This window comes from Meles meles, chromosome 19 (assembly GCF_922984935.1).
Source record: "Meles meles chromosome 19, mMelMel3.1 paternal haplotype, whole genome shotgun sequence".
Lineage (NCBI taxonomy): Eukaryota > Metazoa > Chordata > Mammalia > Carnivora > Mustelidae > Meles > Meles meles.
This window is the reverse complement of record NC_060084.1, coordinates 47616421-47641552: the sequence shown is the minus strand read 5'-3', so window position 1 is coordinate 47641552 and position 25132 is coordinate 47616421. Positions and strand designations below refer to the sequence as shown.

At 51.3% G+C, this 25132-nt stretch overlaps 1 protein-coding gene and 1 long non-coding RNA gene across 2 annotated transcripts; both read right to left on the bottom strand.

The window, feature by feature from the left end:
* Window positions 1-6466: 6466 nt before the first annotated feature.
* Window positions 6467-12002, bottom strand: LOC123931251. The gene is made up of 3 exons (XR_006816238.1): window positions 11827-12002; window positions 9585-9772; window positions 6467-6800 (listed from the first exon to the last, which is right to left on the bottom strand). It is a non-coding gene; the product is annotated as an uncharacterized LOC123931251 (long non-coding RNA).
* Window positions 12003-12007: 5 nt separating this feature from the next.
* Window positions 12008-24922, bottom strand: LOC123930546. The gene is made up of 9 exons (XM_045986764.1): window positions 24868-24922; window positions 23684-23785; window positions 23244-23390; window positions 20930-21073; window positions 18584-18724; window positions 16828-16959; window positions 15347-15511; window positions 14941-15087; window positions 12008-12816 (listed from the first exon to the last, which is right to left on the bottom strand). The coding sequence occupies exons 1-9, from the start codon at window positions 24920-24922 to the stop codon at window positions 12590-12592; spliced, it is 1260 nt and encodes a 419-aa protein (XP_045842720.1). The 3' UTR covers window positions 12008-12589.
* Between the last annotated feature and the right edge of the window lie 210 nt (window positions 24923-25132).

The window sequence follows — 25132 nt, the reverse complement described above, 5'->3', positions numbered from 1 at the left end:
TGTTACATTATTCCCACCAGGTCTGTTCCCCCATCCCGGATGGGGACATTCTCCCATGCTATGCCCACTCTCCCTGCACCCTGTCCCCCTGAGCCATGGAAGGATATGGCCCAGGGAGAGGAAAGCAGGTGTGGGGGCAGGTCCCAGCAGCCAGGGCCAGGCAGCCAGGGAGCTCAGGTTGGTCCTGGCAGCCCAGCCTCCCTTCATCCACAGGGCCCACCAGACTCACCCGCCCTGCAGGCTCTCCCTCTCCCCTCACACTTTCCCCGCTGGTGGGGTCTCCTCTCCTGTTAGCCCAAGGTCAGACCCGTTGCTAGGACCCATTATAAGAGCAAGCAGCAGCTTATTGGTCAGCCAACCCTGGCGCAATAATGTGACAGTGATGTCAGGGGGCGGGGTCCCACTGTGGGGCAGGGACCCCCTCCCCCAGCTGCTCCGGCGGCCCCCCTCTCGGTCACATTGGGCCCTCAGTCCCCTCCCCACAAAGGACCAAGAGAGATCTTTGTAACACCAAGATGTTCACCACCCGTCTGCTCTCCGTCACCCATAGGACCCAGTCCTAGCTCCGCAGCCCGACATCCAAGGGCCTGACCCTGCTCACCACTCACCCTCTCTTTCTCCTCCTTCCAGGGGACTGTTGCCCAAAAAGCCATTCGCGTTCTCTTCTCCACACCGTCTACTCACCTGGTGTCCCACGGTGTGCGTACTCTGAGGCTGCTGGCTTAGCTTCGCCAGTGCTGGCTGCGGGGATAGGCCGGAACTGCAACACCCACAAGGTCACTGCCAGCACGGCTCTGCCGGGTACTGGCCGGAACTGCCTCAGTGCCACAGCCCAGTTCACCATCCGGTGTCCAGGCCTCTCCTTGCCCCGCACGTTAACGTCCTCTCCTGCCCAGCCGAGCCGTCCAAATCCCAGCTCTGTGCCCACTCTAGTGTGACACCCCGGTCCCCAGGGTCCCTCTGCCTCCTCTGCTTCCTCTCGACCACTGAAGGTGGCAGCACTGTGAGGAATGGCGAGGTGGAAGTAGGGAGCACTGTGAATGAGAAGCGAAGCTGAGGCAACGGCCCCCGGGACAAGGCAGAGTTGGGGTTGGGGAAAGAGAATCCCCTAGAAAAAAGCAGAGGGAGAGTCCAGCAGGAAGACAGAATGGACCAGAATCCACCTCAAAGAGAGCTGGGGGAGGACCGGTCAGAGGCACCGGTTACGGAGGGGACAAGAAGATATAGAGCCACGGGATGGGACGGAGGCACAGGGAAGGAGCTGGAGGTCAAGAGATTGAAAAATATTTGCAGACGTTCCCAGACACCAAGCACACAGACCTGGATTCTTCCCTAAATTCACAGACACGCGCAGCAGCCCAAGAGGGAGAGCAGAGACCCAGACCCTCCGATACAGGTATTACAGGAAAGCGGCAGTCGGGCCGACGCGCAGCCACACACGTTCACGCACACACAGTCCTGTGGTCACGAGAGACTCCATTACACGCAATGACATGCACAGGCCGTGGCCCTGGGAGCCCACCTCCCCCATCACAGCCCTCATTCATTCGGCCCCCGCTCCGGATCTCCAGGCCCCAGCCGGCCACGAGCCAGTGCCCCAGAAGTGCCTCAGACCCAGGCTCTGCCCTTAGGGGCTCCAGGTCGGAGGGAAGGGAGATTGTCACGGCTTCGGGTGACCGAGGGCCAAGACAGAGCCGGACACCTGCTGAAATGCCTCCGATGCAGGCTGGCACGCTGCCAGGGGCACCGCTACCCGCTCCTGAGAGTGCCCGCCAGGGAGAGGCTGCAACCTGTCTGCCAAGCCCTCTCTTCCCTGCTCATTCATCACACATCCAGCACCTCTCCAGGCCCCAGCCTGGGCAGCAGTGACCAAGATCGCCCTGGGCTCTCTCCCATGTAGGAGTCTCATCCATCTGCAGACAGTGACGACCCAGCACTGCGATGGAGGACTCCAGAGGGCTGTGGGAACGCTAAGGGGATACCTGACCCCGCCTGGGGGTCAGGGAGGGCTTCCTGGAAGAGAGGGCAGCTGAGCTGAGATCTATGAGCCTGACGGCCTGATAGGGAGTTGCCTCCCAGGCCAAGGGACCAGCCAGTGCAAAGACCCTGATTCAACAGAGTTCCCATTTACCCTGTAATTCACACGGTTATTTGGTCATTCCACGAACATCTGCTGAGACTTAATAGCCAAGTTCCTGTACTGGTCCAGAGGTGAGACTCGAGCTCATCCCTGCCCTTACAGGCCCCACAGGCTGCTGTGGGCGGCTGACACAGCCACACACGAGGCAGAGCGCCCACGGACTGGGTGTTTCCAAAGTGCCAGGCGCCGTGGGAAGCCCGTCAGACGAGGTAGCTCATTTAACTGGGACTAGAATTCTGTTCTCCCACCTGTCATCCCCAGACAGACATAAAACCCAGGAGCTGAGACTGAGATCGAGAGGAAGACAGAGACAAATGAGATGAATGCATTTACTCATTCCTTCTTTCCACGGTTTCCCTGTATAATCAGATCGAAGGTGTCACTGGGTGTCAGCCGCGTCATTTTCCATCCCCCTAACAAGGGGACAAATTGCTGCCAATACAAGTCTGACACGACGTTTCCTTGTCACTTAAAATTTTTATTTTACACTTACTCTTTGTAGACTAACGTAGAAAGTACCGATTTTTTTTTTTTTTTTTATCGTGCATCACTTTGTGGGTGTATCTTACTGGGAAAATACAAGGGAAATAAATTGGCTAAGCTGTTGCTAACCACAGAGTCTGACGCTGTTGGAATCACTTCTGCCTCTGAGCAGCGGACACCCCTGCTTTCCCACATGCCACACCCTCCCGTGCCATCAGGAACAGGGACATGCTATTAAAAGCAGCTCATTATCACCTCAGGCAGTGACGGCTACGTCACAATGGCTGCCTGGCCCACGGTGACTGTTAGGTACCATCCCCGGTGACTCTTCCTGATTTCAGAATTGCCAAAACGTGGGGGCGGGGCAGGAGGAGTGCATCTTAGAATCAGTGAAGGTGATTCCTGAGTGTCCACTCTGTGTCTGCCAGGCTGGGAACAGCAATGACAGCGACAGCCCTGCCCTACAGGGGGGCGGGTTCCGTAGCATATGCTTGTTGTGCACCGGGGACCTGTTGGTTGATGTTCGGAACCCAGCTTAGGACTCACAGGAGTCCAGCAAGGGAGACAGAACCCTCCTCTGACAGGGACAACCCACAGGGGTAAAGTAGGGTTGGAGTCCCCAGTTGAGTGTGGGAACCAAGGGGATGCCTGACCCAGCGCTGGATAGGGTGGAGTCAGGGAGGGCTTCTTCAAGGAAGTTCATTCACAGAACACACGCTTGCTGAACACCTGCTTTGTGCCAGGCCCTGCCTCCCTCACAAAACTCCCAGTCCTCTGCCTCCTCGTCTTCCTCCCGTTTCTCCTGCCTGCTACTAATCCTCCTTCCCTCCCTGTCCTCCCTCTGTGTTCCCTAGGGACGTCGACACATATGGTCTTCACCTTGTCTCCAGTCACCATAGTCCTGAGGAAACCGGAAGTTGGTCCCCAAGGACTGACTGACTGACTTCCTTCCTTCCTTCCAGTATGTACTGGCTAGACACAGTTGTAGGCACTGACATACAGACAGCCCCTACCCTCGTGGAGCTTATATTTTTGAAAAATAAAGATAATAAATCAAAATAAGGTAGTATCAATAGTGAGAAGAAAAAAGAACAAGAAAGCAAGGATCAGGTTGGTTGCCTGTAACTATGGCCGCCCACGTTTGGTGGTGCATGCCACTCTTCCCACTAAGAGTGGGAGTCTCTGGCCTCTCCCCTTGAACGTGGGCTGGTCTTGCAACTTGCTCTGATCGATGGCATATAGCTGAAGGGACTTGCTGGGACTTCCAAGCTTAAGCTTAAGAGGTGGCGGCTTCTGCTTTCTCTTTCTCAGAATGTGACCAACCAATTGAGGTCCTCCTACCCAGCTGGAGAGATCCCGTGGAAAGACAGAAGCCACCCAGCACATTCAGGCCCTCACTGACTTCCAAATGAATGCAGCCGCAAGAACCACCCCAGTTACTACCACATGGGAACAGAAGAACCAGCTGAGCTTAGAATTTCCTACTTGTGGGACAGACTTGTGGGAAATCAAGCATTGTTTTAGGCCACTAAATAGCCAAGTGACTTGGGGGAGGAAGTGTTCTATTTTTGAAAGAGTGGTGCAGGAAGGCCTGAGACAGTGACATTCTGTTTGAGCTGAGGTCTGAATGAAGTAAGGAAATAAGCCATGTGGACGTCAGGGGGAAGAGCATTCCAGACAGAGGGCATGGATATGCAAAGGTCCTGAGGCATAACTGAATCTTGTGTGTTTGGGGGAGAATCCCAGTGGCTGATGTGGTTGGGGCAGAGTGACCCAAGGAGAGAGTGCTAGGAGATGAGGTCTGAGAGGCAGTCAGGGCCCAGATCTCATGATAGACCACACTGAGAATGTATATACCTGCTACCTGTTGCTTTCATTGAAAGCATTGAAGGCCTTTTGAAGCGTGTCATGAGAGGGGCACAGGGATGAGGCAGGGATCATTCTGCCCTCAGTGACACAGTTTGGTTAGAACTAGGGCCAGGACTATGGCCAAACAAGTGAGACACTGGCCTTGGGTGCAAAATATAGGGGGGGGGGGGGTTGCCAAAAAACTGTTATCGAGATAAATGATATTATAATGTAATACTTTTTAAAAAACAAAAATTAATGCAAAAATCCATGATATTTTTTAAAAAGATTTTATTTATTTATTTATTTGACAGATCACAAGTAGGCAGAGAGGCAGGCAGACAGAGGAGGACGCAGGCTCCCTGCTGAGAAGAGAGCCCCGATGCGGGGGTGGATCCCAGGATGCTGGGATCATGACCTGAGCTGAAGGCAGAGGCTTTAACCCACTGAGCCACCCACGGACCCCAATCCATGTTTTAATGAAGAGGATCCCAAAATTTTAAATAAAGGCCAGCACCATGCTGAGCAATGTTGATGCCTGAAGCAGAAGGAAAACTGTCCACCCCTGGCTTTGCTGGAAGCAAACTCATCAATGATTTTTTTTTTAATCTGCACCTTGGCTTATCATATTTTTAGAATTTTTTTTTTGAGAGAGAGAGAGAGAGCACATGGATGTGTGCGCGCAAGCACAGAATTGGTGGGAGGGAGCAGAGGAAGAGGGAAAGCATTCCAAGGAGACTGCACTGAGCACAGAGCCTGACACGGGCTCTATCTCATGACCCTGAGATCATGACCCGATTTTGACTTAACTGACTTAACTGACTGAGCCACCTGGGTGCCCCTTATCACATTTTCAATCAAGAGAATTTTCATGCTTGATAGTTTCTCTTGGCCAAATGATGATGTTAAACAAATTTTAACTGACTGAAATAAAATTATGTTAAATTCTCTCTTGGTATAAATAAAATACTTTTAAAGTAATGTGAATTTTAATATGCTCCTCTTATATTTTTTCAGTATTTTTTTCTAACTACTTTAGTGTTCTGGAAAAAAAACAAAAACCATTAAAAAAGAAGCCAAAGTGTGTATACAGGGCCTTTTTCATTGGGTTTCAATATGGTTCAGCATGGCACTGGTTAAAACCCCAAGATGGGGGCACCCGGGTCACTCAGTGGGTTAAGCCTCTGCCTTCGGCTCAGGTCATGATCTCAGGGTCTTGGGATCGAGCCTCGCATTGGACTCTCTGCTCAGCAGGGAGCCTGCTTCCTCCTCTCTCTCTGCCTGCCTCTCTGCCTACTTGTGATCTCTGTCTGTCAAATAAATAAATTAATAATAATAATAATCTTAAAAAAAACACACACACACAAAACCCCAAGATGTTGCTGAGAAGGGTCAGGGAGATAGGGCAGGTCTGTTTCTTGAAGGTGGTAGACAAAGAGGGAGGGCTGGAAGTCAAGGTGTGTTTGCAGAGAGATAATCAGGCGCCCCCATGAGAAGGTCAGGCTAAAAAAGAAGAAACAATCGAGGCCAAGCTTGCATCACCTATTAGTGAATTAAAAGCACACGTTCCTTCCAACCTACATCCATCCTCCTGAAAATCTATCCCATAGATGTTCAAGGGCTGAAGTAATTTAATTGACCTCTTCCTGGAGTCTGAGAGGGGAAGGGATGTCCAGGGGGCCTCACCTGGGTAAACGTGACACCAGGGAAGGCAGGAGAAGTTGCTCCTTGAATCACCCTCCCACCCCAATTCACCGTGTCCTTTCATTTTTAACTTTCAACTCCACTTCTTTTTGTTTTGTTTTGTTTTGTTTGTTTGTTTATTTGAGAGAGCCAGCAAGAGAGCACAAGCAGGGTGAGGGACAGAGGGAGAGGGAGAAGCAGGCTCCCCACTGAGCAGGGAGCCCGATGCGGGGCTCAATCCCAGGACCCTGAGATCATGACCTGAGCCGAAGGCAGACGCTTTAACCAACTGAGCCCCCCAGGTGCCCTGATTCCATTTCATTTACATTTTAGAAGTAACTTTCAATGCATTAAAGGCCTATGTCATCCAAACTTTTCAAATGCATCTGACATTTTCGAAAGACATACAGAAACATAAACTGTTTACAGAAATGTTTACAGAAACATAAACATAAACATAAAATGCTGTCAGCATGTTTACTGCTGGCTCCGATGGTGGGGAGGGGCAGGATGGGAACCATGAATTCCCTCAGGGGGACCGCGAATGAATACATGTTGGTTCATCCACTCCACGGGCCCAGAAGACCACGCCATCCAGCCACTGAAAGGGGGTGAATCAAAAGACTTGGAGAATTTCCATGAGGTGCTGTTGAGGGAGAAAAAGCAAGATGCAGAGAGCTGTGGCCAATATCCCATTAAAGATCCAAAATCCCATAAAAACACCGCTATATACCAAAATGCATCTGTCCATGTATATGTATCTTGGCATAAGGCAGGCATATGAGCGCATCTGTATGTGTTTACGCATCAAACATCCGTACGGGATTGTTTGACTTTGGAGAATAACTCGAGGAGCCCCGGGAAGCTGTTAACGGGAAATCCCAGGGAGGGGGCCTCTCCCTGGGGACAGTCTATGGGGAGGAAAGAGGGGGAGGAGGGAAAAGGAAAAGGGGAAAAATTCAAAGCAGGTGCATTTGTCGCAAAATGACAGGTGTGGTGTTCAGGGTAGCACTTATCTCGGGAGAGGAAGGAGGAAAGGCAGTGGTCAGGGAAGGGGCTGACGGGGACTGAAGCTGTTTCGAGGCTTCCTGTCAGCTGAGTGCTGAGAAGCACTGCTTACGCTGTGTTTGTTTGTGTATGTTTTAAGTAATTTGTAATAAATGTGAAAAACTTGAATAATGTGCTCTCATCGGTGCCCTTATAGAAAAGTAGGAACGTACAATAACATTAAACTCTCTGCCCAGGCTAGACTCCCTCCACCCTCCCCCCCACTACCCCCCACCCCCACGGACGCCAGGGTCACAGTCACCAGATGGCTATTTCTGCCTGCAAGCATTTCCTGAGCATCTCTGCGGGTTCCCATCTCAGCCAAGGTGGATCATATCCTGGCCGCTTCCCCTAGGCCTCCAATCTCACAGAAACGTCTCTTTCCTTCCTCGCCACCCCAGGATCCTCTGCACCCCACCTTAAGGCAGGCATCCAGCCAGGCAGACAGGAAGGCCATACTGGGTGCAGAAAGAAAGGGGCCTTGGGAGTCAAACACACATCTGGACATGTGACCCAAAGGGCGGTCAGCCTCCCCAAGGTTACTCCTTAAAGGCTATCGTATACTTGTATTGAATTCTGATTTCTGTGCACGTATGGTCCTCACCCAAGGTCACAAAACTAGTAACTGGCAAAGCTGGCATTTGAGCCCAGACAGGCTGGTACCAGAGTCCACCCTCTTTTTTTTTTTTTTTTTTTTTTTTTTGAGAGAGATAGAAAGCAGGGAGGGGCAGAGCAAGCAGAAGAGAGAGAGAATCACAAGCAGGTTCCATGATCAGTGTGGAGCTCAACTGGGGCTCTACCTCATGATCCCGAGATAATGACCTGAGCCAACATCAAGTCGGACGCTTAACCAACTGAGCCACTCAGGTGCCCCCAGAGTACACACTCTTTTTTTTTTTTCCTTAAAAATTTTATTTATTTAGGGGCACCTGGGTGACTCAGTGGGTTAAAGCCTCTGCCTTCGGCTCAGGTCATGATCTCAGGGTCCTGGGATCAAGCCCCGAATCAGTCTCTCTGCTCCACAGGGGGCCTGCTTCCCCCCTCTCACTCTCTGTCTGCCTCTCTGCCTACTTGTGATCTGTCAAATAAATAAATAAAATCTTTTTAAAAATTTTTATTTATTTGAGAGAGAGAACGAGTGAGCACAACAGGAGCACGGGTTAGGGGCAGAGGGAGAGAAAGAAGCAGGCTCCCCACTAAGCAAGAGAGCAAGTTGGGGGGCTCGATCCCAGGACCCTGAGATCATGACCTGAGCCAAAGGCAGACGCTTAACCGCCCGAGCCACCCAGGGACTCCCAGAGTCCACACTCTTAACCCCCGTCTCTCTCTTCAGTGCGACTTCCATCTGCATATCGAGATAGGCACTTCTGACATGAGAAGAATACCGCAGCCCCTGGGAGCGAGCGGAGATCTCCCCTGAAGGCCAGGACACTCCAGGGCCTTTTGCTAATGGACAGGGGCAGGGGCAGGTCAGGGAAGCTGTCAGCAGCTTTATTTCAGTCTGCTCTCCCTCCCAGGAAGGACACGTAATACAGAGGTTATGCGAGCAGGCTCTGATGCACAATGAGGTATTTCTGTGGAAAATACAACATCTGGGATTTGTTTTAAAACTTCTTGGCATAAAGCCGAAGGAAGGGAGGAGGGGGTAGGAGCAGGAAGGAAAGGAGGGAGGGGGGAGCACGGAAGGAAGAGAAGACAGATGGAGGGAGGAAAGAGGAAGAGAGAAAGATTTGGAGGAGAGGAGGGAGGGAGGAAAGGAGAAAGAGGAAGGGAAAGGGGATCTAACTGGCAGAATGTGGGTAATTTTTGACATGGGCAGTAGAGCGAGGGGATAGATATCTGAAGGTTCGTTGTACTGTTTAATCTTGTGTGTGTTTTGACATGTCCTGGGTGCTTAATGGGGGCAAAAGTTTCTCCTCTAGAATCAGGCAGATGTGGGTTCAAATCCCATGGCTGCCACTTACTAGCACTCTCTCCTGCGAGCCTCATTGTCTCTTTCACACAAAGAATACGTAGTACAGCTGTCGCGATGATTAACACCCCAGGAGGTGACTGTTTCCATCCGTTGAAAGCTTAAGATTCACACCTGACAATAACAGGGGTTGGAACCATCACTACCTCCCTCTTCCAGATGGGAACGCAGGGCTCAGAGATGCTCTGAGACTCTCCCAAGGCCACACAACACATCACTCCTGAAGCCAGACTACAAACCCAGGTCTGAGTCCAGAGATGTTAACCACGACGCTGTCTAGAGCAGCAGTTTTGAGATGCGTGGCTGTAGCCCTCCACATTCGCCTTCCCTTCCCTCTGCGATCTTCGGACTAATCAGGTTGGGCCAGGGGATGCCCAACGTCTTACAACAACACGGTTCTTTCCCACTCACCCGGCGCATCCACTGTGGGTGAGGCTGATGGATTCTGTGCGGAGACTCCCTACAAGAACATCTCCATCCTTCAACACCGGGCCAGCTGACCCTACAGTCCACAGGAATCCCGAATCAGTAGCCCCAGATGAGTCCAGCGACTTGATGGGTGACCTTGAGGTGGAGACTCGGAGGTCTCTGTCCCTTATCTGCAAAATGACAGTCTATGATGCCCACGTCATAGGGCCTTAAATAAGATAAATGATCTGAAACACCGACATGGCGCTCACCACACATCGGACTTCCTTCCCTTTTCTCTCTCAGCAGGATTAGGAAGTGAATGAACATTTGTGACCCCCAAAATTCATAGGTGAACTCCTTAGCCCCTCAAGGTGATGGTATTTGGAAGTGGAGTCTCTGAGAGATCATTTAGAAGAGGTCATGAGTGTGGGTCCTCGTGATGGGATTCGTGTCCTTACATGAAAGTGGGGAGACCAGGAGAGCCCTGTCTCTGTCACATGGGAGCACAGCGAGGGAGTGTCCACCCGGGAACCCAGGACGAGGGTCCTCACCAGAACCCGACCACACTGGCACCCTGACCTCCCACTTCTATCCTCCAGAATTGTGAGGAAATGTCTGAAGTGTGAGTCACTGAGTCTGTGGTGTGTGGTTATGGCAGCCTGAGCTAAGACAGGATACCTCTACACAACCACCATCACTGAAAGCTTAGCACCTGCCAAGCACTATCTAGATAAATTCACTTTTTCAGAACAACTACTATTCCTGTGGTACAGACGAGGAAACCGGGCCTGAGTGGAAGGGACCGGCCCAAAGTCGTGGTTCCTCACCTGTGGTCCCTCATTTCCATATCCACCCCTCTCTGGCCTGTCACCGCGAGGCTGGGAGTTGGAAAACTACATTTCCCAGGATCCTTTGCCACCTGACCTTCGCAAAGAGGAAGAACTCCGGGTCAGAGGGTAAAAAATGCGCCTCCCCTACTCCTGCTTCTGGCAGCATCCATGGAACTGGCCATGGTGCCTCCTGCGTGGCCCCAGCCCTGGTCACACACAACCTGGGTGGCTCAGTCAGTGAAGTGGCCAACTCTGGATTTCAGCTCAGGTCATGACCTCAGGGTGGTGAGATAGAGCCCGGAGTTGGCTCAGCGGGTAGTCAGAGCCTGCTTGAGATTCTCTCCCTGTCTGTCCCTCCCCTCTAAATATGTGCTTTCCCTCTAAAATAAATTAATAAATCTTAAAAAAAGGGGGGGGGGAGGGTGGGATGCCTGGGTGGTTCAGTGGGTTAAGCGTCTGCCTTCGGCTCAGGTCATGATCTCAGGGTCCTGGGATCGAGCCCCACGTCGGACTCTGCTCAGCAGGGAGCTTGCTTACCCCTCTCTCTGCCTGCCTCTCTGCCTACTTGCGACCACTCTCTCTGCGTCAAATAAATAAAATAAAATCTCCATTCTGTGCAGAATCTGGGGGCAGCCACGTGCCTTATGAAAGGCAGGGGCCTCTCCCAACCCCAGAGACGGAATCTTGATTAGGTGAAGTCAATCAGGATTACCATTCCCTTGAAAACTTGGCCCCTGGGGCATGAGGAAAGTCACCAGGGGACAGGGTTTCTGGGAAGACTAGGATAGGAGGACACCTCCTCCAGCTTGAGGGGTATGGTCATATGAGGCCGTGACACAGGAGCCCCAGCCACCATCACCCAAACCCCAGCATGCTGAGGGTGCCCGGGCAGCAAGCTAGGTTCTCAGTGACCCCTTTGAACAGCTGAATTAATGACCCCTGGGGACCCCTACCTCCATTCTTTCTGTTCCGATATGTATTAGCGATTCCTTACTGCTGCCTCAGGGCCTCAGCCTTTCCGGTTCCCTCTGCCTGGAATGCCCCCATTCGCACCCCACACACCTGCATGGCCTCTGCCTCACCCGCTTTGGGTCTTCACTCAGAGGTCACCTTCCAGAAGCCTCATCACGCACCCCTACTGTGGGCCTCCCCATTCCTCTTCCCTGCGCTGTGTTTATTATCTGTCTCCCCCACTGGAACATAACTCTCCTGCGAGCAGAGAACTTTCTTTACTAGGTATCCTCGGTGTCTAGAACTGTGTTTGTCACAAAGCACGTGATCAATAAACGTTTGTCCAATTAGCACGGAGTGAATGCTTTCGCTTTTTCGTTTTTTGTTGGACTTTGTATTACTTTTGGCTGAAAGCAGGTGGTTCCTGGCCTCCCACCTCGTGCTGAGTTCCCCATTTTTACCTTTCGGCTCAATCCTTGGGTACAATGCTGGCTCGAAAATGACACTCACTCCAGACCGAGCATTTGCTCTCATGCCTGCCCTGGCTCCCAGACACTGGCATCTGGAGGTCCCCTCGGGTCCCAGCATCCCCACAGGAGAGAGCAGACCACATCAGGGCCCCATTTGAGGCTGCGATGGAGAAGAAGGAAACCCAAACCACTTGGCATTGTGCGCGATTCATTCAGATTTGGTGACAGCGGGGAGACTGAACCCAGACAGAAGAGGGCCTGTGGTGGGGGTGGAAGGGGTGCTCTAAAACCCTGGGAAGGGGGTGTATTTGGTCCCAAACTCTATCTTGGCTGCCCAAGACTTTGCTAGAGCCTAAAGAGGGAGACAGAAGGAGCTGCTTCCCAGTCATCAGGAAAACGGACACAGCCCTAGTCTGAGGGAGTAAGCTGGTGTTGGGAACCTCCTAGTTTGAGGAAGGAGGCTTAGTCTTTGGGGCCCAGGGAGCTGTCTCTAGTCTGAGGTGTGAGAAAGTGCAGGCTAGTCTGACAGAGGAGGTATAGCCTTTGGGATCCAGGTGTTAAGAAAGAGAACTAGCCTTAGGGAACCCCTTAGTCTGAGGGAGGAGGCCCACCCCCTCTGGTTTTGACTTTTCTCACCAGAAGCTTCCAGACATAGAAATATTGAAGTAGGGGGAAGCCAGGGTGCCATCTAGCGATGTGGGACACAAGCGGGGTTAAGTGGCTGTGGGGCAAGTGTGGTGCGGGCTGGGCCTGCTCAGGACAGGGTCGCGGCGCCCAGGCCCACCAGCAGCACAGACAGGGCGAGACGGAGGCCGGGTGGAACGCCGGAGTGGCACTTGGAGTCCATGACAGCCCGCTGGCTGGTGCTGCAGTGTGGCAGGAGGGCCAGCCGGTGGCCAGGCAGCTCCAGCAGCCCTTCGGTGGCGGGGGGGCCGCACAGGTCCCGGGAGCCACAGCCATGCATGCTCACACTCTGGCCACCTGTGGAAACAAGGGAGAGGACGTGCATGAGGACACACACACAGGCAGGTGTCCCCGGTGCCCATGCTTACCTGCCACTGTGCACCACGCCCCCCCATCCCCCTGCCTGCGGTTCGAGGGGGCCCCTGACCAAGCCCATTTCCTTGCAACTCTCTTTAGCCCCATGGGTCCTCCCATGGGTCGGACAGAGCCCAGGGATGTACCAGCATCACCGACATCAAGTTTTCGTAAAAGACAAGACTGTCCCATCCAACAGGATGTGCGAGCGGGCCAGCCCTGGAGGCCAGGGAGGCCCTCGGACTCCTGTCTTTTGGGAAAACTCACCAGAACATGCTGGGATCCTCAGGCTGGGGCCTGGTCCCTCCCTGCTTTCCATTGTTACTCTTTGTACCTTACATGTAAGTTGCAGGCTTTCTTTTACTGGTATTCAGTGCTCATAATACTGGATGTATTAATGACTGAATGTGTTAATGACCCCGGAGGCCACTTGATTGCACACACCCCTCCAAGGGACTTGGCGAACAGTTTTCTCCTTCCTTTGCCTCCTCAGAGCCATATTTATGACGGAAGATGGCACGACGTGATACATTCGTATGTAGCTATAGCAACGTAACTGGTTTATTGGGGATTTGGTGGGGGATATGAAAGCAATCCGGTCTTATTTTACCAACAAAGAACACCTCACCGCAACTGGGGCTTGTTTTTTAAGTCCTTATCTTTTTTTTTTTTTTTTAAAGATTTTATTTATTTATTTGACAGAGAGATCACAAGTAGATGAAGAGGCAGGCAGAGAGAGAGAGAGAGAGAGAGAGGGAAGCAGGCTCCCTGCTGAGCAGAGAGCCCGATGCGGGACTCGATCCCAGGACCCTGAGATCATGACCTGAGCCAAAGGCAGCGGCTTAACCCACTGAGCCACCCAGGCGCCCAAGTCCTTATCTTTTAATGAAACATATGGAAATCTGTAGGATTCAAGAGAAATGGTATCTGAGGTTGCATTCAAGATAATGTGGGGGGGGTGGGGATGAAACTGCATTGGCCACGAGTGCATGATTACTGGCGTTGGGCGAAGGGGATTTATTCACAGGGGACCTGTTAAAGTGTTCGCTCTTTTATTTATCTTTGACCCTCTCCATTAAAGAAATTTTTTTTTAAAGATTTTATTTATTTATTTATTTGACAGAGAGAGAGATCACAAGTAGGCAGAGAGAGAGGAGGAAGCAGGCTCCCTGCGGAGCAGAGAGCCCGACGAGGGGCTCGATCCCAGGACCCTGAGATCATGACCTCAGCGGAAGGCAGCGGCTTAATCCACTGAGCCACCCAGGCGCCCCTCCATTAAAGAAATTTTTAGAAAGCCTTACAGCATGCTCTGATTTTGTCTCTGTTTGCCCTGAACTAGAGTATGTTTCCTTGCAGTCATGATGGTCTCGGGTTCACTGAAGTGCTACACACGGCACTTACAATGTTCTAGAATTTTCTTTTTTTAAAGATTTATGTATTTATTTGAGAGAGGGAGTGCAAGCGGGGTAGGGGGAGCAGAGGGAGAAAATCCTCAAGCAGACTTCCTTACTGAGTGCGGAGCCCAGCACGGGGTTCGATCCCACAACCCTGAGATCATGACCTGAGCCGCAAGCAAGAATTGGACACTTAAGTGACTGAGCCACCCAGGCGCCCCTGTTCTAGAATTTTCAATACAGCAGCCACTAGCCACATATGGCTACTGCACACCAGAGGTGTGGCTGGTCTGAACTGGAATGGGCTGTGTGCATAAAATCGACACCAGATTCCAAAGGCTTAGCAGGAAAAAAAACGCATGTAAGGGATCTCACTTAAAATTTCTTATACTGACTGCATGTTGAAATTACAACTGTTGCATATATTGGGTTAAATAAAATATTACATTAATTTCACCTGTTACTTTTTACTTTTTAATGTGGCTCTTTAGAAGCTTTACATTCTACATGTGGCTTGCATTCTATTCCTTTTGGACAGGACCCATCCAGAAGTCTCATGGACTTAGAGACCCCCAATTCCGGCATGCCCGAATCCAAAACCGACGTGCTCAGGCTAACTCTCGTGCACATGCGTGCATGTACAGACATACACACACACACACATGTCTATTACCTTCTACAGGCACCAGGTCCAGCTGGACACACTCCGTCTCCCCACTGGGACACTGCATATAGAAGGAGGAATTGCAGAGCCCCGGCTGGCCGCTAGGACATGCAGGACACAGGAACTCACTCAGGGTGTGTGAGGTTGGCAAAACTTCTGTAGAGGGGAGGGCAACAGTCAGCCAGGAGGACTCTCAGAACCTCCAGGGCCTCCTTGTACTCACAGACTCTCCCACAGGAGGAGGACCTTCTTGGGATTTTCCACTTAGCTGGGGTCAGGGTGCCTTCAGGCAGCCTGGCTGGGGAATGCGGATGCTCTTGCCAGCCTGCCTTCCTCAACTCGGGGCAAAATCTCCTCCAAAATCACCCCACCACCATCCTTGGCCACTCGTGACTGCTTTCTGGTGGCGGCGTACCAAGAGGAGTGAGTTCTTGGCAGTTGCCTTGGCAGCAGGTGGAGTTGATCCAGAAGCCAAAGTCAACACTGTAGGTGAAGGCAGAGACAGAGCTGCCAAATTTGCAGTCCTTGGAGGCCACGCAGGAACCACTTCTCCAGACAACAGAGTCACCTTTCCTTGAGGCTAGAGAGATGTGGAAGTCAATCCACATGTGAGGAAAGGTGATTGTGAGCCAGCCCCTAACTAGAAACCCCCCAAATCCCTCAGGGTGTCATTGTTGGTACTTTGCTTAAGATTCCGCCTAATATACTTGCAGCCTATCACTGTTCATCAAGACACAGAACACCTTTCTCTGCCTTCTCCCGCCAGGGATCCAAAGAACAGGGTGGCTTTGTACCTGTGATGTCTCCTGACCTGTCTATGAGCACCTCACGGGCTTAGCCAGAAATTCCTCAAGGATCCCAGAAATGCCCACCACTGAGTCTAGTATACTCCCCTTCTACCCCGACTTATGTTGCTAGAAGACAGAGAAGAGCCAGTTTCCAGTTCAACACCCACCCTTGCCGTTTACAGAAGAGTCTAGTTTTTCCCTTTATGGGACAGATCGACAGGTGCCTCCCTGCCCAGAATGTTTTCCTAGATACCAAGATAGCTGAAACCGTATCTCCTAGCCCCCATGCTTTTCTGTATCTTACCCTACCACTCACTTCCCCACCAAGAAGTGGGACCTGTTTCCTCATCCCTCAAATCTGAGCCGGCCTTGTGACTAGCTCTCATCAAGAGACTGTGGCCAGACTGACACAGGGCCAGTTCTGGGCTTCTCTCTTAAGAAGCCCATGTTCCCACGTCTTCCTTCTCGGAAGCCAGCCACCACACTCTACGGCAGCTCAGCAAAGCTACTGACCGATGACCGACCACAGGCACAGAGACCCCGCAAGGTGAGAGGCTGGACTGAGCGTTCCAGCTCCAGCCAGGTTCTCGGCAGAATGCTGAACCTCATCCACCCACAGAACAGGGAGAAACAATAAATTGGTTTTTTGAGCCACAAAGTTGCTGGTTTTTTTTTTAATTGTGGCCCCCCCACCAAAAAAAACCCCACCCCCCCAGTATAAAATTTACCCTCTTAGGCCTTTTTAAGTATTTGCATTGTTATGCAACACATCTCCCGAAATTTTTCATTTTGTAAAACGGAAACTCCCACCATTCTGTTACTTGGACTACACTAGGCGTCTCGGGATAAAAAGGAGTTGCACGGGATTAGTTCTTTTGCAACTGGTTAGGCCTCTAGGTCTTGAGCTGATTTGTTCTTCAGCCATAAACAACAAAAGCAGTGTGGGTCAGATTTTAAACTCACAGGCTCCCTCGCCTCTGGCCTCTATGGCTGGAGTCAGGGCACTGGGCTGGGGGGGCGGGCAGCGGGGGAGATAACAAGAGGTCTTGATGTGCCTTGGGCCCCGTTTCTGCCTCCCGCAGCCAAGCCCCTCTCCAGGGACACTCACTCAGGATGCCGGCTGTCTGAAGGCAGTACTGTCTGTCCGCTGGGCAGAGGAAAGTGTCACAATTATTGAGGTTCGAGCAGCTGAAACAGGTGGTGACCTCATCCTTGGTCAGAGTCGCAGCTGCAGAGGGACCTGGGGAGAGAGGAAGATAAGGCCGCTGGAGAATGACCTGTGTATGTGCAAGCGTGTGTGTGTGTGTGTGCGTGCACATTTCTGGGCACATGGATATAAATGTGCTGCATGTGTGCGCATCTGTGACAAGGCAGTTTGCACACACAAGCACACATGCCTGTTTCCCTGTGTGCACACATGATTGTGTGTCCTATGATGAACTCTTGTGTGTCTGGAACTGTCTGCGGTAGGGTGGGGATGTTTGCGTGTGGCTCTGCGGGCCCCTGTGTGAGAAGGGCTCTGGGTGCCTCCCTGTGTGAACAGAGCACCTCTTTACGGGGATACATGTAAGGCTGGTTTTGGGGGGTCTGAGCATGTTTCTGCATCTGGCTGTGTCTGGGTTCCCGGGGAGGTTTTGGGTGCTTGGATACAGATGTTGGAGTACAGATGTGAATGTCTCCGCAGATGTTGCTATGGTGTTTCAGCATGTCTGTGTATATTTTGTACTTTTATTATTTTTTTCAAAGATTTTATTTATTTATTTGACAGAGAGAGATCACAAGTAGGCAGAGAGGCAGGCCGAGAGAGAGGAGGAAGCAGGCTCCCCGCAGAGCAGAGAGCCTGATGCGGGGCTCGATCCCAGGACCCTGGGATCATAACCCGAGCCAAAGGCAGAGGCTTAACCCACTGAGCCACCCAGGCGCCCCTATTTTGTACTTTTATATGTTCGTGCGCTTGTACCTGTCTGTGTGCACGGACCCAAACAGAGAGTCCCCACCTGGCTGTGTTGCAAGCCCATAGGGACCATATAATGCAAAAATTCCATGTCCTGTCTTCTGATTGTTAGTTACCCTGTTTTGCCCTTTCTCCTGTCATTTTGAGCTCTTGGGTCCACTGATTGTTTTTTTTTCCCCCTTCATTGTAATCATTAATTTAATCCACTGTTTAGTTTTTAAAAGCAAAACTCCAACAGCTGGTAATCTGAGGAAGCCAAGGGGAGAAGGGATTCTCTGCATTGTAGATCTTTCTTCAAGGTGCGGTTTCTAACAAAAGATGCTCCCGCATCCCCAGAGCTGAGGGAATGCTGCTCTCTCCAGCTTCGAAAATTGCCTTTCTCACCTCTGAAACGTCTGTTGATTCTGCTGAGTTGTCTCACTTAAAAAACTGTTGTCCTGGTAAACACAATCTCAATTAGCATCTCTCTTTTCCGGAAGACAAAATTTACTGTCTGTGTTCTTTGCTAAGCCGAGAGAAGACGGTTGACACAAGCAAGAAGTGAAGGAAAGAAAAAGACCACAAGATTTCTTGTTCAGACAGAGTTTGTGTCTCTAATCTCATTTACACGACAGGATGCTCGTGTTTAGAAATGTGTGCTTCTCTGTCGGTGTGTTTTGGGCCCCGGGACATAGATGTAGATATCTGTGGGTGTGTGGGTGTGTGCCAGCAGGATTTTCTGCTTCTAGGTGTGCTAAGTGGTGTGTGTGTGTTTGTGCAACTGTGCATTCAGGCATGGTCTTGTATGAGTGTGCTCCCTGAGGGCATATGGGGGGGGGGATACCCTGGAAACACACAGGATTGGGAAGGGCATGTGAGATCTGGGAAGGGCAGAGAAGGTAGAAACGCAGGAAGTCAGGGTTCAAGGCACCTGGTGGGGTGGGAATAGCCACATAGTCGCATTCAGGCTTGCTGATGAGATGAAATCCAGATGCTTCCGGGCCCAGGGTCATATTCACTTGTAGGTGACACACATTTGGAGTAGCACAGCCCTTCAAGATTTGGGGACCTCCTGCGGAAATAGGGGGAAGTTGCAAGGGGAGACTCAGAACCAGAGCTGTCCCACCTTGATTTTCAGACTTTCTCTGTCTAAAAGTTCCCATCTCTCTTGATAGTTCTATATGATTCATCTCCAAATCTGCCTGGTCATTTTTTTTTTCAGGATTTTATTTGTCAGAGAGAGAGAGCACAATCAGGGGGAGCAGCAGGCAGAGGGAGAAGGAGGCTCCTGCTGAGCAAGGAGCCCGATGTGGGACTCGATCCCAGCACCCTGGCATCATGACCCGAGCTGAAGCCAGGTGCTTAACCGACTGAGCCACCCAGGCATCCCATGCCTGGTCATTTCTTAAAACCTCTTGATATCTGCTCATTTTTGCGATTCTAATTTATTCCTTCAAATATGTCGCATACAGTTATGTTCTGCCGTTGATGATTACAAGAGCTGACCTCCTTCTGAGTCCACATCTCTTGTTTGTTGCTTCTGGTCTCACTCATGGTGATTTGTTCCCTTGTGCATTTCATGAGCTCTGATTTGTGAGCTCATATTTGGTTGATGTTGGTTTTGGGGGGTGGGTGCTCCCAGGGACTTTTCACTCGAAAGGATTTGTCCTTGTTTATACTGTGAACTAAATGGTACCACCAACAGGGACCATTTCAGTCTCCTTCCAAGGTCCCTGGCTTAGGTGGGACTCTAAGAGTCAGCTCCCCAGCCATGCTGTGGACCCCAGACCTAGCCACCCAAAGCAGGATGTGACCAGCATTTATTCTCAGGGCTACTGTGCTTTTTGTGTTTGCTTACTGCTCTTGTTCTGATTTCTGCTCATATTTTTACTTTGGGGACACTTGGAAATTCCCCTAACTTCCTATATGCGCCCAAAAGCATGGAAAAATATTTTTTATAACATCTACTTCATCTGTAAACAGTGGCTTACCAAGGGGGATAGTAATGGGAGCAGGCTCTAAGGTAGTGTACTCTCTGTGAAGCAGTTAAAAACAATAAATCTGACTAGTGGCATCTGGCTGGTTCAGGCGGTACAGCATAGGACTCTTGATCTCCGGGTCCTGAGTTCAAGTCCCCCATTGGGCATAGAGCTTACTTTAAAATAATAATTTTATTATTACAATAATAGCGGCGCCTGGTTGGCTCAGTCCTAAGCGTCTGCCTTCGGCTCAGGTCATGATCCCAGGGTCCTGGGATCAAGTGCCCCATCAGGCTCCCTGCTTAGCAGGAAGCCTGCTTGTCCCTCTCCCACTCCCCCTGCTTGTGTTCCCTCTCTTGCTCTTTTTAAAAAATAATAATGACTAAATGTCAATCTGCTTCTTTTTATCACCATATTCCAGCATTTTTCAGCATATCATGGCAGTGATAAAATAATTCTCCCCCCCAGCAGACTACTCCCACCACCTATGTCCCTCCCCCCAACCTCACACCTTCCCTGCATGCCACTGTTTGTAGCAGGAGGACCCTGCAGGAGATCCACTCTCCCAGAAGCAGAAGCCCAGACTTCTCCCTTTCACTTCGTTCGTTTAACAGTCTCTCCTCTGGTCCGTGTGGTTCTATTTCAAGCCTTTCACTCAAACAGCCTCTGTTCCAACCATTTGCAAACACATAATGGTGATTTTAAAATACATCTGCAAACTCTTTGGTACACGAAGAGGTGAGGGTCTACGCTTCCTCCCCTTGAAACCAGACGGACTTCTGTGGCAGTGTCAATCACTGTAAAATGACATTATGGGACTTCCGAGGCCAGGTCATAAAAGACCACACAGCCACCACTTCGTTTGCTGGAACGCTCGTGCTTAAAGTCATCAGTCACCCCGTAAAGGTGGCGGCAGCCATGATGTGGGGAAGCCCAGTCTACCCACTGTGGAGAAACCACACTAGAAAGGCCCAGAGTCTACACGTGTGAGATGCTCAGCGAGCCCCTAGTTGCTCTGGGCCCTGTGTTCCAGCTCCCGCCACCCTCTCCTGGGCTCCCATGAGACCCTCAGAACCGTCCAGCTGAGCTCTTCCATAATCCCCACCCCACAGAAACTAGAAGAGCTAATAAAACGGTGGCCATTATTTTAAGTCGCTACATTTCTGAGTGATCTGTGGAATAGCAGTAGGTAACCAGAATGCATGTCCAAATGGACCTCAACACTTATTCCTCTAATTCGTGCAGGTGGGAGGGAGGCCTGCCTCCCCAGGTACCTCCTGAAGGGAAGGAACCCTTACCTCCATTCCATGTCCCATTGAGAGTGACACACATGGTCTGATCCCCGGTGCAGTTCATGACCAAACGGGAGTCACATGAGGCTGACTCATCCCCAAAACAGTAGTGACATTTCACTCCGTTGAGCTGGGCTTCAGGCGCCACATCTGGTGGGGTGGGTGTGGTCAGGGCGGGATGAAGGCTAAGAAACATCCCCCCACCCCACCCCCCACAGCCCTCTGTTCTCACCACCACCCCCACCACAGTCCAGAGAATTTTCCTCCAAAGTCGGACCAGTCTGGTCTCAGCCACCTCCTTCTAACCCCTGAAGACATAGTCTGAGGAGCAGCAAACAGAGCCGAAGGTGTGGCCTCCCCACACTGGTCATTTGTCCTAAACGAACCTTCGGGCTGGATCTTGTAGGTTCTTTCATTCATTCCACAAACATTTCTTGAGCACCTATTGTGTGCCAGGCCCTGTTCTGGAGACACAGCACTGACCATACTAACAAAAGCCCTCCTTTAGGGGCGCCTAGGTGGCTCAGTCATTAGGCATCTGCCGTCAGCTCAGGTCATGATCTCAGGGTCCTGGGATCAAGCCCTGCATCGGGCTCCCTGCTCGACGGGAAGCCTGCTTCTCCATCTCCCACTGCCCCTGCTTGTGTTCCTGCTCTCGCTATCTCTCTGTCAAATAAATAAATAAAATCTTAAAAAAAAAAAAAGCCCTCCCTTGAACACACTGAATTCCAAAAACCGTGAAAAAGTGATCATGTTATTTTAGGTTTTAAGACATGGTGGTGTTCTGCCAAAGAGCAGGGCGTGGCCTCTGGGCTCTCCACCACCTGATCAATTCCAGAGCTTTCTTAGATATCTGAAACGTTTAAGAGAAAACTGCTTAAGCATATTTCTCTGGCAAAACTAAGCCACCAATCATTTTCATGTGGGTTTATATGGTAATATTGGCAAACAGAAAAGTTGACTAAAGAGGGGCACCTGGGTGGCTCAGTCAATTAATCGTCTGACTCTCGACTTCGGCTCAGGTCATGATCTCAAGGTCGTGGGATCAAGCCCTGCGTCGGGCTCAGCACTCAACAGGGAGTCTGCTTGAGACTATCTCCCTCTCCCTCTGCCCCTGTGTCCTCTCTCAAATAAATAAACAAATCTCTCTGCTCAGCAGGGAGCCTGCTTCCCTCTCTCTCTCTCTCTCTGCCTGCCTCTCTGCCTACTTGTGATCTCTCTGTCAAATAAATAAATAAAATCTTTAAAAAAAAAAAAAGAAAGAAAAGAAAAGAAAGAAAGACATGTGGTGGGTTTCCTTCGGAATGTGCTGCGAGCATAAAATACACCCAAGATTTCAGAGGCTTAGTTTGAAACAATAAAATATCTCGTTCCTAATTTTATATTGATTACATACAGGTCAAAAGAATGTTTTAGCTATGCTACCATAAATAAGATACATTATTAAAGTTAATTTCACCTGTTTCTTCATACTTTGTAACGTGGCTACCAGAAAAGCTTTCCCCACACATATGGCACATGTTAGTTACATTTCTCCTGGGCAGCGGCTGCTCTAGACTCTCCATCAGGGTATTCTGAGACAGTCCCTTTGATCTTTCTTTACACGGAGGAATTTTGTCTAACGCAGTTATAATCATAACCGGCATTTTCTATACCCCCCAGCATGCCAACCTCTCAGCTTGGAACTGGTGGTTTTATTTAGTGAGCAGCACAGTTTTTAGGAGGAGGGAAATCCCAGTTGGCTGTAAGGATGGCCAGGAGTGCCGAGTGTGGAGCTGTCTCAGGTCTCCCCCTGTTGCTACACCTGCCAAATACAAATTCCTTCTTTGGACAAATAACCAAGCAGCAAAAGTGATCTTTATCACCGCTCAGAGCTGGGTCTGGAGTGAGGCCAGCAAGGAGCGGCTCCCTCTCAAGGTCATGCAAGTGCAGAGTCAGCACCTGAAAGTGAATGCCTCCTTAAATTCTGCACCCTGGGGCCTCGCCGGCCTACCCTAGACTGGGCCTGCTGCCAGTCCTACATTTCTTGCTCCATTTGGCTAGTCCTCGGGGGAGCTCCTCTCCCAAGGAGAAACAAAACTTTGGGGTTCCTCTCCAGCCCCCCAGTAACTCAGTGAGTACAACTATAATTTCTCCAGTGCCTGCTACCAGCCCGCCTTATGCTGGGAGGCACCCCCTGAAAAGCTCAGGTCATGCCCATTTTCCAGCTGAGAATACTGAGGTTCTCCTTGCCCTGGTCAGCCAGGCAGAGCTGGAAATTGAGGCCAAGTTCCCACAACACCCTACCTGGGGGTGTGCCCCCCAAGTCCTGCCAACAAACCTTGTCGGGTGGCCCCTTTGCAGGTGTTCTCACAACACGCTGTGCTGACCCGGAGACTCCAGCGGGGGCCATAGGTCAGGGCGTAGACACCTTCGCGGCATTCCCCAGGGGTGACACATGACCCATTCTTGATGACAGTCCCATTTTCTGGGGGTCGAGGTTGAGGTGGAGAGATTAGAGATTCTTGCCCTCCACCCCACCCCAGACCACAGCCCCATCTGTGGCGGTCCCCAGAGGCCGGTCAGGGACCTCAGCTGGCATGGAAGCCCCCGCAGCCGAAGCCCCGCAGCCCCAGCCCCACCCCAGTGGCCCCGAACTGAGCTCTGAGGCAATGCCTGCAGCCTCTAGTCCCAGGGTGGTTCTTCCATGCCTCCCCCTGCCCTAACCCCTTCCCACCCACTTTGTTGGTCCTCCACCCAGTCCCCATCTGGCACCCCCACCCAGCTGCATCTGGCTGAACAAGCAGGCTTCCTTGGCAGCAGGACAGGTTCTTTCCGTGCAGTTTCCCAGCAGAGAGCAAGCTGGACACGTCTTGGATGTCCCTATAGGGAGAGAAGCATGATCAGAGCCTGTGGCTTAACGAGACACACACACACACCCCCACGATTCAAGACTAGGACTAAGGGCTGGGGTGGGAGGGTGATTGGGAGGGTGATTTCCCAGAGGTGTGTGACCTTTGTTCCGGATGGGCAAAGTTCAGAGCCAGGGATCAGCAGCTCTAAGCTGGAGTGGGGGAGGGGCTGGGGGTGTGATCCCAGCCCGTCTACCACTTCTCACCAGAGGATTCTTTCTCCAAACGTCTCCCTCACAAGCCCGGAGTTGAACGTATAAAAATGGAATGTGCCTATTGGGCTAGGCTGGGAGGAACTGTGTCCATCCGAGCAGCCTTCTTGTTGATCTGCAGAGAGGCATGTAGGGCTCTTCCGAGACACCTCGAGGCTCGAAGAAGTGCGGTTTGAAAACAGCGAACCTCATCTCTTATACCTGCCGCTTACAGATGAAAACACGACCAGGAAACTGAAAGCAGGTGGGCTCAGAGTCTCCCTCAAGGTCACGCAGTGAGATCCTGGCTAAGTGCCAGGCCACTTGATCCCCAACCTGGGCCAATGGAGGCAGAACTAGAACCAAAGGGGGAGCCAGGCAGGCAAAGTAAGGAACAGTAACCGCTCCCAGCTCTTAGTAAGAGTCCCTTTGGACAGAGCTACGTATGGCCTGATCCTATTCTAAACTCTTAAAAAAGCTCTTCAAACACACTAATTCCATGTTTTTTTCCCCCTCCCCAACAGTGCTTTTTTCCCCCTCCCCAACAGTGCTTTGAGGCAAGGGATCATCACCCTTATTCCACAGATGGGAAAATAGAAGCACAGAGAGGTTCCGTGACTTGCTTAAGGTCACACAGTGAAGAAGCGATGGAGCCAAGATTTGAACCCTGGTAGCCTGGCTCCCGAACCATGGTCTCAAGCCCAGTTCAGCTGCCTCTGCTAGACAAAAAGCCAAGGGGAGAGAGGGCTGAACCTCAGACTCTAAAGCTGGATTCACGCATGTGAACCTGTACTGTCTCTCACGGCTCTCACTTGCTCTCACTCTCATTCTTGCTCTCAGGGACCACACACAATGTGCCTACCTGCTGGGGTGGCCAGCGCTCCCCAGAGCGCCAGAGCAGTGAGGAGTGGAAGCATGATCCCGGCCAGAGGGAGGAAGCTGGGCACAGGTGACCTGGCCTTTTATTCAAGGGCTCTGGCTAGGGTAGCAGCCCTGGGAGAGAGAGAGAGCAAACAGCCTTGGGAGATAGTGGCCCCACCTGTCCTCCCGGCCCCTGGGACACTTGGGCCGGGGGCAGGGGCTTAGGGAGCATGGGGATGGGGAAACTGAGTCCTGAGAGGCACACG

Coding starts and splice junctions, on each gene's coding strand:
- LOC123930546 (XM_045986764.1), bottom strand. CDS start 24,922: ATGCTTCCACTCCTCACTGCTCTGGCGCTCTGGGGAGCGCTGGCCACC. Junction 15,512..16,827: donor TCAGACAGCCGGCATCCTGA/GTGAGTGTCCCT, acceptor ACATCTCTCTAG/CCTCAAGGAAAGGTGACTCT. Junction 15,088..15,346: donor CCAAGAACTCACTCCTCTTG/GTACGCCGCCAC, acceptor TCCCCTCTACAG/AAGTTTTGCCAACCTCACAC.